General features: G+C 55.7%; 1 protein-coding gene across 1 annotated transcript in view; it reads left to right on the top strand.

Annotated features, from left to right (window-relative positions):
- Window positions 1-13,100, top strand: part of SHANK2 (SH3 and multiple ankyrin repeat domains 2) — a 504,408-nt gene that overhangs the window by 319,789 nt on the left and 171,519 nt on the right. Inside the window, 1 exon segment of the mRNA XM_027580403.2 lies at window positions 8,734-8,809. Coding sequence (XP_027436204.2) covers window positions 8,734-8,809 — 76 coding nt within the window.

Genomic DNA, 13,100 nt, shown 5'->3' with positions numbered 1-13,100 from the left:
GTCTGGCTCCTGTGGCCCCTCCATCCTCACGCCAGCCGGGGGTCGGATCCCCTGCTTCCCCTCCAGCCACAGTAGAGAAATGGTTTTCTCCTGGAGTTAGATTTGTCCCAGCCCTGGATGGCGTCCCTTTGCTGTAGAACCTGACGTTGTCCAGGGGGTGAGGCCAGGGCAAAGGTCACAGACTGTGGCAGCTTCCTGTGCCCCTGGCAGGATCTCCTTCCGAGCAGTGCTGTCTCCAGCATCTGGAGAGAAGTAGCCTCCTCTCCCGCTCCGTTCCGCGGCCCGGAGGGGACACCCGTGTGCCGCCTCTGAAGTGACCCTTCCTGGTTCACAGTGGCCCCGGCGTCGCTCACCCTGGCCTTTGGAGCTTGTTCTAGGAAGTCAGCCGTGTGCCAGCCTGCCTGCGACCCCGGGGCCGTCTTCCCGTGTTCTTGGGGCTTGAGCTGCACTTCCTGACGGAGTTCAGTTCTTTGCGTTCACCTCTGGACTGGCCTGTTCAGGAATCACACAAACTTGAATTCTTCTTTCTCGTTTTGGAAAACCTACCCCGGCGTTCCGCAAAGGAGCTGTAAGTCAGTGCTCCTCTGTCCCTCTTCCTGAAGACACGTGCGTGGTCTCGCGACAGCTTCTGAGCCGGTCGTCCATAAACCAAGTAAATTTGGGGAACAGCACGTGGGGAACAGGACGGAGAGCTCAGTGTGTTATCCCACGTGATCCCCTTGTCGTGACGGGTGAACTGAGGCAGCGCAGCCCGGAAGGGTTTCCGGTCCTTGCGGTTAGTCTCCGGCCCGTGGCCGAACCCAGGCTCTTTCTCATGGAGAGGGGAGACAGAACCCTTTGTGGGTCCAGTGTCCCTCGTCTGATCACTTTAACTTCTCTGAGACCGCAGGTGATCGAGAGATGTGGGCGTGCCTTGAGGGCCATGGTGGGGTATGCCGGCTCTGCGGGTATCTGGAGCCGCGGAGGGGTGATCGTCACTGTAAATGCCGGTATCCCAAACTGGAGACAGGGGTGTCCCAAGCCCTGCAGTGGACAGGCCGCCAAGCCAGGCCCTGGGGACACGGTCACGGTCTACTTGGATCACTACCGTTTCTGTGCAGAGCAGTAGAAAAGCTGGAAGACCGTGCTCTTTTGGTTGCAAGAGCCCTAAAACCTGCGTGAGCTGGGTTACGTGAAAGAACATACTCGATTGTAAGGATGCAGGGACTTTCCTGGACCCTGAGGGCAGAAGGCGTGGCCCAGCCTCCCCTGGTTCTGAAAGCAGGGTCCAGAGGCAGCATGGACCTTGCCAGGAGCCGGGCCGGCTCAGCCGGCTCTCTGCAGGGTCGCCCATGCTCTGCCGCTGTCCCTCTCCATTCCCCATGGTGACGGCCTTGGTGCTCGCTTCCGACAGGAAGTGGAGACCCCCGCACGTCAGCTCCCTATTCCCAGGAAAGGGTCTGATGGGCAGCTCCTGAGGTCCCACGTACGGTTACGGTTTGTAGGGTGGGGGGATCTTCCTCTGTCCGGGGGGCCAGACAGGAAAGCCCAAGGTGGACTTCGGGAGCACAACATAACAGCCTGTCCCGGACAGCCTGCATGGGGTCCGTTTACAAGTGCACATGTCCCCACAGGGCTGTTAGATCCTGCTGCCAGCCCCTATCACAGATGAGGAAACCGAGGCTTGGAGAAGCGTTTTCCAGCCCGGCCGCGCAGCTGGCAAGGGGCTGCGCTCATGATTGCCACGTTAAAGGCAGGCCTCTGTGCCCTTCCTTGCGTGCCTCTCCCGTGAATGGGCACCCGTGAGCAAGGGCGCCGCCCCCAAAGAGGGCATCGCCTCCCCATGAGGGCATCTCCTGACCTGAGCGCCCTCGTCCCCGCCACACTGGCCTCTGAACTACCTGCTGGCCCTTCCGAATCTCTGCAAATTTTTTTGAGAACATTGCTTTCCTGGTTTCTGCTTCCAGAACCGGTCACCCTCGAGGACCCGAGGCCATTAGAATCTCCCCAGATGCCCCCTCCTGGCTTCCGTGCTGAGCTTTCCGGATCCTCTTCCCAGCAGCCCTGCGTAAAGGGCTATTTTAAATGCGGACACTCTGAGGCTTGTCATGCAATCTGTCACCCTTTCACGAGTCGCGAGAGGTATATGGAATGGGATTTCTAGACTCTTCTCTTTCAGTGTAGATTTTTCTAGGCCACGCTCAGAAAGACGCTTCCGGGGTGCATCCGCCTGAACCGTGCCTGTGTGGGTCGCCCGGGTGCATGGCCCTCTCCTGGGAAAGGGTTAGCCCCCAGCCACAAGGTTGGCGGAAGGGAGGTGCCTCATCGAGAAGTCGGAGACTATGGTCATTCCATCCTGTGGTCGGCTTTGTAGCTGAGAAGCTGAGGCCCAGAGAGGCGGAGTGAGGAGGGCCCACGTTGTCCACGTCAAGGTCGGGACTAGAACTCTGGTGTCTCCATGTGCAGGGCAGGCTGCTTCCGCCCCAGCCATCCCTAGGCAGAGCAGGGGCCAGCACGCTGTGCTCCAGCCTCGACCCGTCACCGTCCGACCTGAGGACATGAAACCATCAACAGTGAATAGGGGCCAAGGGGCCAAGGGCGTGGGTTTTTACCGTCTCTGTGCACCAGGCTGTGTTGTAGGAGCCGGGGCTCCCAGGGGGCAGTGGGATTTGAGCTGGGGGGAGAGCACATCCCAGAGAGAGTCCAGCAAGTGCAGAGGTCCTCGGGTGCAGACGAGCTCGTCATTTGCAAGGAAAAATGAGGTGCCTACCATGTCAGGAGTGAGGTGATGGAGGAGGGAGAGTCGTGGGAGTTGAGGCCACACAGTGTCAGGCCTGTGTCCCCCAAGGGCACTTGGATGTGCCTCTCATTCCATGGGAAGTTGTTGGAAAACAGTAAGTGGCACAGTGGCATCCCCCCAATTTTTACATTTCTTAAAGCTCCTTTGCTCTATAGAGAGTATAGATCGGAGATGGGGGGACAAGCATGGAAGCAGGGAGACTGAGGCTCCTGCACCAGTCCAGGCAAGAGCTAATGGTCACTCAGACAAGGGTGGAGGGACTGCTGCGTGGGAGACATGGCAGAGTATCTGCTGCATGAACACCAGGCCTGGTGCTGGCCAAGGAGGGGGGCCTGGTTGCAGACGAATTGGTTCTTGGCTTTAAGAAGCTTCAGGCTTGAGCAAAACATGGAATGTATGGGCTCCCGCGGGAGAGAAGGCCATGCCCAGTCTGCGTCAGTCAGCTAGGTGAAGCTGCAGTAACAAACAGGTCCCGAATCTTAATGACCCAAAACCGGAGAGGTTTATTTCTCATGCCACGTGTCTGTCACGTATCCCAGCGGGCTCACCGGGGTACCCAGGCTGATGGAGCAATCCCCATCTCAGATGTTTTGGTCACCATGCCCCAGGGCAAAAATCAATGCTGGGGGCAGGGGGCGGTCTCGCACTGGGGACTCGATGCTCCATCTATCCAAGAAGTGACATAGGTCACTTCTCGAAACTCATTGACCCAAACTAATTTCAAGGATTTCCAACCAAGCCAAGGTCCCCTTCCTCAGCACCCAGCCCTCAGAACATCTCAGAAAAAAGCCAGCAGGTCCTGTGTGGGCCATGGGTCCCTCGGTACTAATGATGGGATCCAGGAGAGTCCAGCACAGTGCCTGGGCCAGCCTGGGGCACAGCTGTTCTCGTGGTGACGAGGGTGCCAGGCCCCTCGAGAGGTAGCGCCTCCAGGACCCCCACATGGAAAAGGGAGCGGTCCTCTCCCCGGGGAAGGGATGAAGGCACCCAAACTCGGTGTATGCACCACACCTTGGGGGGCTGTTTCCTGGCCGTTGGGTGCAGCGTGGCAAACGATGAAATGCGTTACTGCATCCTTCCGAACTTTTACAGCTGTAGCAATGGTAAGCGACATTGCTGAACAGTCAGGCAGAGCTGTGGGTTGCATGCAGGGCTCCGGACCATGTCACCAGGGCAGTCGGTCACTTCCTCCCCACCAGCTCCTCTACTGTCCTCGGTGTGACTCATTCTCAGGCAGCATTTCCCCCACGGTGGCATCAGAAGTAGAAATAGCAGCAGCAAGAGTAGGACTCCATTGTCCCGTCCTGGGTCACGTGCCCCTCCCCTGCGCCAGGCACCTGCTGTGGTCAGAGGAGCAGCCGGCCAGGCTCCCTTGCCGAACACTGGAGTCCAGGGCCAGGCGGTGGGGGTGCGGGAGGGGCTGAGCAGCCTCACTTGACCACATGGCTGGATTTGGTAAGGGCTGACCCAAAGAACAAGGGAGGCACAGCCCAGGAGAAGGGGAATGTCTTTGCACAGGCACTGGGAAGGGTGTGGCTGGCCAGTCATTTCAATGCAAATGGAAGGCAGAGGGTGATGGTGCAGGATGGGGGTAGAAGCAGATGTGGGGGCCCTGAGGGCTCTTGTTGGGACCCTCTGGAGCACTCGTGGACTTCTGACCGCACCCGCGAGCCCAGAGTGAGCTATGGTGGGTGTGTAAGTGTCCAGGTCAGCCAACCTGCAGTCTTCAAATGTGTATATCTGTGTCCACATCCAAATGATGGACAGGGTCTGTGCCCCTTCCTTCTTCGGGTCCGCTCGGAGCCCCAGGTCTGTTCCTTTATTTAATCTTGAGATGGGCACAGGAGCCCCCCAGTGTCTGCCCTTAACAATGCCCTGTAGCTGGGGTTTTGAGACAGACCTCACTTGGCCACAGCCCTGTGGGACTAAGGCATTCTGGGAGGTTTGGGACAGTAGCACAGGCTCCTCAGCCCCCAGTGTGGCATGTGGTGCCTCCTCTCCTGCCCCCAGTGCTGAGCAGGTGCAGGGCAAGACCCAGAGGCACTTGACGGGGGCCGTTCCCAGCACAGGCATGGGGAAGGGGCACAGCCCCCCCTGGATGCTGGGCTGGCCTCGAACCTCCGGCTTCTCCTCCCCTTTGCCCAGCCCATGGTGTTTCCTTGGTGACTGACGTTTGCTTCAGTGACTCCTGGGAAGGGGTCAGCCCAGGTGGCCAGCAGCCCCCGCCTCCCTGTGCAATGATAACAGGTCCCAGCTTGCCAGCAGAGGCCAAGCCTGGTGGTGTCATGAGTGGCACACTGTGACAGTGGGGAAGCATCCTGAGAGCAATCTAGCCCACTTTGTCTCTTTCCAGGTCAGAAACTGAGGCCAGGCAAGGGCAGGTCCACAGGATTCGGTGTCTAGCCTCAGAGCCCACATCCCTCATCACTGAACTCTGCTACTTCTGTAAATCGGGAGCAAGGCATCCAGTTACCACTGGGTTCTGTGTAAAAGCCAAATAAGGTGGAAAACTTCATTTTAATGGAGTGAAGAGAGAACTTAGTAGAGCTGCTTGTAATAATAATAATGATTAGGATGGGGTGATGGTGATGATGGTGATGGTGGTGGTGGTGATGATGATGATGTTGGTGATGATGGTGATGATGGTGATGGTGGTGATGGTGATGGTGGTGGTGATGATGCTGATGATGATGGTGATGATGGTGATGACCATGATAGTGTTAATGGTGGTGATGATGATGGTGGTGGTGGTGATGATGGTGATGGTGATGACCATGATGGTGGTAATGGTGGCAATGATGTGTCCCTCAGTACCTCTTCTCTGATCTTTGGGGCCATATCTGAGAGCAAAAGTGTGACTGTGTCCAGGAGTCAGAGGACAGGAAAGACCTGTGTAGTGGGTGGTTTTCATAAAGCAGGTCTTTCTATGGGTCTCCTTTCTCTAATAAGATAATTGAGGTGGCAGAAGGAAATCTATTGTTTTCAATGTTCTTACTGAGCCAAAATAAAAACTTGGTAAATCTTATGTCAGTCTAATTCTTCTTTCTTTTGTTTAAATTTTATTGGTCCACGAAATCCCAAAGTCTGGGAACCACTGGCTAACTGACCTAGCCTAGAAATGGCTCCCTTTCTGAAACACACACACATACACACACACACATTCGCTGCGTTCTCTCTGCTGCTGGAATCCACAACCTCTGACTTCAGCCAGAGGCCTGCACCAATCATCTCTCAGTGCCCAACACTTCCCTAAACAACTAGCAGAGAGCTGCCTACAGAGGGCTTAAGCAAGCGAGGTAATTAAGAATAAGAATAGCAGCTTACAGCCAGTCCCCATGGTCCTTCAGTGGCTTTGTGAGCTACTCTGCGTAACACAATGAGGCTCAAATCCTACATATCCCTCAGGGCCTGGCGCATATGGGGCCCCCACACAGATGTCACAGGGCTGAGCTGGCCAGATGCGTTGCCTGGCCCATGTCCTTCATACAGTCATCTGACTGCTGACGCCCTTAGCCCAGACCACAGAAGGTCCATGTTCTCAGGCTCTGTCTTCACCCCATCCCCAGGATTCTGAGCCTCAGATTGCAGAGCTAAGGCCCCACCCCCACGAGTCTCCTAGTGCCTGTATGTGGGGCACAGGACCTGTCTCCCCTGTGGGCTTGATAAATGACTCGAATTGCACATATGCATGCTATGGAAGCCAGGAAGGAGGGCAGGAGGACGCAAAACATCTGGGCACATTTCTTCCAGATGCCAAACACAGAAGAGGTGCATGCAGCTTGGCTGGACCAGTGCCCAGCCCAGCGAGGGCCCCATGTACTCAGGCTACTCCAGTGGTGTACGGTGTGTTTTCTTTGCTAATTGTACGGTAGGTCACTTAGATTAGGTGGACAAGCACTTGCACTGGGCATCTACTAGGGGTTAGGCATGGGGGGTGCGGTGTGATAGAGAGAGGCAAGCCCCCACCCTTAGGCACTGTAGAGAACATGGGGACTTGGACCCCCTCCAGGGGTCAGCTATTGTGGTCTAGTGGTCTGAGCCTGGGCCTGGAGCCCATCTTCCAGCTGGGGGACTCATCCTGACCCTGCCATTTCGTGAATGTGTAACTTTGTCTTGACAGCCTTACCATCTCCAGCTATAAAGTGGGCACAGTCCCACTTCCCTTGCTGGGCTGGTGTGACCAGTGAGTGGCTGAGCCCAGACAACCAGACCGTAGCACAGGGGAAGGACTCCATAAATGTTAGTGATGATGCAGCAGAGACAGAGGGGCCAGCTCCCATGGGGGGAACCCCGAAAGTCCTGAGCGGGATTGGAAAGGTGGCTGGATGTGGTTGAGCCTGCAAAGCAGTGCAGACCCCCTCAGTGGGAGTCATGAGGGTCCAGGAAGGGAATATAGGAACGGCACTTGGAACAGGGCCCAGTATACAGTAAGTGCTCAATTAGTGTTGCGATGACAGTGGTGATGATGATGTTGCTGTTCACGGAATTGTACATTTTGTGTTGTGGGAGCGTCGGGGTTAGGGATGGGAAAGGCGTGGGGAGACAGGTGGGAGCCAAGTCCCAGAGGACCCGGCCTGCACATCAGTTAAGCCATTGTTAACTGCTGTACCGATGAGTCCTTTGAGTGTGGCATGATGAATAGAAGTCTAATTGTTGCTCACTTCAACAGTTCAATATACGGAGACCTGGGCATCTTGTGGGAACCCTAGAGGGTTCCAGCATCCTGTGGACCCCAGGGGTCCTAGCTCTGAGCCGGGCAAAGCTGCAAGAGAGGGTAGGGAAGCACACTGGCTTCCATAGATGCCAAGCTTGGAAGAGACCCCCCCATCATCCTCGCAATGGAATGTTCCATTTCATTGCTCACATTCCATTGGTGGGAAGTGCTCATGTGGCCCTTCCAGGGTGCAAGGGAAGCTGGGAAATGTAGTCCTGGGCTGGACAGCCACTCCTCCCATCCCCCAAAGGCAACTCCATACTGTAGAGAAGGTGAGCATGCATTTTTGCTGAACTAGCTGCCTCTGGGCATAAAAGGAGCCGAGAAGGACTATGCTGACCTTCCTCAGTATGCTTACGTGCGCTCACTTTTGAACTGGAAGTGTGCTTTGGGGGTTTAAATACAAGCACGTTCACCTGGGAATGTGGATTGACCACAGAGAGGGTTACAGAAGTTACATGAGATTTTGAGCCATTTTCCTGAAGCCAATCCCATAATTTCTCTGTGTTTTTTCCAGGGTTTAGGAAGGAGATTGTCCAGGAGATTTTATTTGCAGAGGTCGATATCTGAACAGTAAATCACAGCCCAATTTCTTGTATTCGTGTGGTGGTGGGTTTTCTCCCTCCGGCCCTGAGCAATCTGCTAAATCTAATTGCATTGCTCATATCATGTCCCATGAAATTTACATCCAAACCTGCTGAGTAAGAGAAGCAGGCGGAGGGCTTAATTAGGAACGTGAATCACATTTGGGGTTTTGTGTGTTTGTTTGTTTTTTAGGAAAGAGCAACTATCACCAGAAAAGTAACAATAAGCATTCTTCTCCCAAAAGGCGGTCATCTTCAGATTTGCTGGAAGGCCCAGCAGCACTTGAGGATACCGTTCTGGAGGGCTCCCTGGGCCAGAGGTGCGCTGCCATCCCGACTTAAACCACAGGGCCATCTTCTTTGCAGAGAGCCTCCTCCTGCTCCCTGCGCGAGCCCAGGACCCAGGATTCTGCCTCCGTTTTGGAATGGAGCTCCTGACTCTTCAGAAGTCAGCCGTGGGGCTCATATGCATTCCTCAGATTTTGCAAAGTCAGCTCCCAGAACGAGGCCTTCTCTTCCTCCCAGATCTTTCCCCAGGAGAGTGGGTCTGGCGCTTCGTAGGTCAGATAAATGTGAGGTCTGGCCGGCCTCGCTTGGTTTCTGCATTCGGGGTCTGTGACTTTTCTAAACAGTGTTTCTCTTCCCTCTCTGTACAGAAACTCGTGCAGACCGCAGCAAGAAGCTGTTCAGGCACTACACAGTCGGCTCATACGACAGCTTCGACGCTACCAGGTAAGATTCGGCTCTTTCTCTGCCAGGCCCTCTCTGGTCAGAGATGCTCTGTGTGCCGCAGAAGCTCTGGACCCACTTGCCTGCAGCCCTCGGACCCCCTTGGCTTTTTCCCTCGGTGTGTCCGCTGTGACCTCCTGCACGTGGGCTGCATTATGGAAGCCACCCTCTTCCAGAGAACCGGCCCAAGATGCGGTCTCTGCTGCCCGAGGTTTGGGGTCGGGCTGGAGTCCACCTGTGGGGTGTTCAGGAGGAGGAAGACCGGGCATTGTGGGGGAGGGGGGAGCAGCACAGACGTCAGCGATGACAGCAGCTGGCCACGGGAATCTTCAGGATGCCGTAGCTCTGGGGTTCCGTCTCATCTGCATCTTCCCTCTTCCTTCTGCCTCCGAGTTGAAGCCTTTGTACGAGAAAGGCTCATCCCCCTCGAAAGGCGTGGCACCAAGCAGGCAGAGCCTTTGAGCACGGCAGGTTTGCTTTCTGACTCTTGTTCAAAAGGGGCGTCGTTTCGTGCGTGCGGAGAGCCGTGGAGCTTTGGTGATGTGACACGGGGCACGGGTTCCAGCTTCCCCACAGACACTACACGGGCACGAGTTGTCCTCGGGTCTCTGGCACCTCCTCCTTGTAACCCCGGGGCAGGCCGAGGCAGGCTGGGGTCCTGCTGGCCGAGGGCACCGACAGCTCGGAAACGAGCCGCATTTCCGGCCAGTGTCCCTGCTGCTACTTCTGCTTCTCCGGCTCTTCCTGTCCCCACGCACCGGGTTTCTCTACCCCTCGTTTCTGTCACAAACGCAAGTCTCCCTACATCAGGGGCCAGAAGGGTGTGGAGAAAGAACCTTAGTGGACGGTGGCCTCAATGAGAGTTAGCATGTGACTCAGAGAAAGGGAGGAGACGCAGGCCATGAGACCCGCCGGGGCGGGAAGGTCCTGCTCCTAGCCCTGCTGGCCGGCCATCCCTGGGGCCCTTCCTGAGAAACCCACCAAACCACGTCCTCCATTAGGGCCAGGCTGGGGAAAGGTCTGGACACCCTGCCCTGGGCTCTGCCCTGCCACCCCCGGCCTCCGGGCGGGTCTGTGATTAAGCAGCGCAGACTGTGCTCAGCACACTCAGCTGCCTGTGGGGGTCCAACCTGCTTTCATTCGTCTCTCTGCTTCTCCTGAGTTAAAATTCACATCACCTCACTATCATTTCCAAGTGCGCGGTGGTGGCTTTAGTACATTCACAATATCGTGCAACCAGCACCCTGTCTAGTTCTAGAACGTTTCCATCCGCCCGAAAGGGAGCTCCTAGCGATTGAGCAGTCAAATGCCGATTCTCCCTGCCCACAGCCCCAGCATGCACCAACCGGCTCTCTGCATGTTTCATGGAAATGGAGTCCTACAACACGTGATCCTTCACGTGTAGCTTCTTTACCTAGAATAATGTCTGCAAGGTTCATCCATTTTTAGCAGGATCAGTACATCTTTTCTAAACCTTTTATTGTAGTAAAATTTACCATCTCAACCATTTTTAGGTGCACAGCTCATGGCATTAGGTACGTTCACGTTGTTGTGCGGCCGTCCCCCCATCCATCTCCAGAACCTTCCATCTTCCCAGACTAAATCTCTGTCCTATGAAACACTCACCCCCATCCCTCCATGGCCCCCACTGGCCACTCTCTGTCCCCCTGAGACACTGACCCCCATCTCTCCCCTGGCCCCAGTGCCCACCGTCCACTCTCTCTCTGAATCTGGTGTCTCCAGGGACCTCATAGAAGTGAATTATACAGTATTGGTGCTTTTTGTGACTGGCGTATCTCGCTCAGCATAGTGTGCTCCAGGTCCCTCCGTGTTGTAGCAGGTGTCAGAATGTCCCGCCTTTTTAAGGTGGAAGACTATTCCATCGTCTGTGTAAGCCATATTTTGCTTGCCATTCCTCTGTGGATGGACACCTGGGTTGCTTCCATCTTTTGGTTCTTGCAAATGGTGCTGCTGTGGACATTCTCACCCAAGTATTGGTTTGCACACCTGTTTCCAATCCCTTGGGGTGTATATCTAGCAGTGGAATTGCTGATAGGACCTGCTGTTAGTGCTGACCTGTCCCAACCACCTCTCTGTCATAGACATGAGGTGTTGGGACAGGAATCCCATGCCCAGCAGAGGAGCTGGGTTGTCCCCTCCTAAGGGGCTTGGCCGACTTTCCAGAACTTGCTAACAATTGCCCACTTTTTGACCTTGAATGCTCAAGTCACGATCCTGGCCTGGCCACCAGCGCAGCCCAGAGAGAGACTGCTCAGGGGCTGGTGGCTTCCAGGGAACCACGCCTGACCCTGGCTTCTCCTGATGAGTCTCTCTTTGGGTCAGATGAATTGTTTCTGTGGCAGCAAGAGGCTGCCTGTCAAAGTGGACCCTGGACACGTGGTCACAGCCAGTGTGCCTGTCATGCTTTGCTCCCATTCTAAGAAGGAGGGTGCCTGAGGCTCCAAGAATGCCCAGAGCTGTCGCCATGGTTACGTGGAGGGCCATCCAGCCTGGGAGGGGGGCTTCTGGGGAAGAGCCCGCGACAGCCACGGCTCGTCCGCAGGCTGTGGTTTTGCAAAGCTCTCTTCCCCCAAGGGCGGTTGCTGGCAGAGAGCCACCAGCAGGCTGCCCTGGGTGCATACGTGTGCATGAAGGGGGGTGTGCACAAACTCTCAGCATTTGAACCAGGCGGCTTCCTCACAGAGGAGCTGTTGAAGGACCTGAGTTGACTGAGCCAGGATAAGAGAAGACCACGGGGCCAGGCTGGCTGGGTTGCATTTCATGTGGCTGATAGCAGGACCAGAATGAACTGGGGCCCACAGAAGGCGTGCAGAGACATCATCGCTGTTCAGAGATAGAACAGAGCTGTCTCAGGAGGTGATGAGCTCCCCATCATTGCAGGGAGTCAAGCAGTTTGGGCATTCTCTTTCCAGAATGTCTCAGAAAGTTGGACCAGGTAACCTGGAATATCCCCGATGGCTCTGCCCCACCCTGTGTTTTGGTGCCCAGATGAAGACTTTGATTTTATAGGTTACTGACCACTGGCTTGGTGCCAGGGCCTGGGACCATAGAGAAGAGGGACATCCAGCCACACCCAGGTCAACGGGTGGCTTCTAAGCAAATGATAAAGGCTCTGGGCTTGACCTTGGTTCAAGAGTCAACCCCCACCTTCCCAGGGTGGGGGAGTCAGACGCGTCGCAGGCTCACATTGCCCAGAAAGAGATGTGAGTGATCATAGTGCCTTTTATGAGCCCCCTGCCACGTACCAGCGGCGCCTCGCCTTGATCGCGGCTGCTGCCTGCCCACCCTCCAGTGACCTTGGAAGTCAGTGTCATTATCCACTTCACAGGAGAACACTGCAGTGGAGGAAGGAAGGTGACATTAAGGACCTGACCCTCAGTCACCTGGAATATGGGGCCTGTGCCCACAGAACTCCCCCCCGCCCCCCTGTCCCACAGTGAAGATGTTACTGCCCGAGACCGACCGTGGAACTAGCCTGGGATTGGGGGAAATTGGCAGAGACTGAACCATCACTTGGTGGAGTGTGTCGGGCAGATGGAGTGAGGATATTACCTGGGTTATGGGGTCTGGGCTTTTCCATACAAGGTGTAGGGGTTGGCCTGGGGCAGCCGCTGCCTCCCAGAACTGACCTCTTCCAGACCACACACTTGGCAGGGGCGAGTGAGCTTGTGGCGCCCACCCACCATCACAACCCAGCAGCTGGCCTGTGTGGCTCTTGAGAGGGTGTCGGGGTAAGGCTGGGCCCTGGCTGAGGGCCGCACATGCTACTGTACGGACCAGCCAGCAGATCATTTAGCCCATTTTGGAATTCCTGTCAGACACGGCCTAGTGAGCCACAGAGATCCAGGGTGGCGCGCCAGCACCCGGGCCAATTACCCGCTGTAGGCGGCAGGGCGACGGTCTGGCCAGGCAGCTCATGGCTGAGGCCGCCCCACTGCAGATGCAAATGTAATTAAAGAACATGCAATAGGAAGTGAGACTCAATGTAGACAGTTTCTGAATCAGTCAGGAGGCGGTTCTCCCCTTCCCATCCCCTCTTGTGTCAAAAGCTTTGCTTGGGGACGCAGAGCTCAAGACCGGTCTGACAAAAACATACCTGTTGATTGTTGAATGGGTCCAGTGACTCCAGCCCTCCACCTACCCAGCATGCACATGACGGAAGGGTCTAGAAATGTGGGCACATGGCCAAGATCAGAAAGCAGAGACCCTGGGGCCATTTGTACACAGGACCTTACAGATATTTCAGTGTGTTTTCTTTAAGATTTTATTTATT

Source organism: Zalophus californianus, chromosome 11, assembly GCF_009762305.2.
Source record: "Zalophus californianus isolate mZalCal1 chromosome 11, mZalCal1.pri.v2, whole genome shotgun sequence".
In the NCBI taxonomy this organism is placed as follows: domain Eukaryota; kingdom Metazoa; phylum Chordata; class Mammalia; order Carnivora; family Otariidae; genus Zalophus; species Zalophus californianus.
This window is presented reverse-complemented; position numbering and strand designations above follow the sequence as displayed.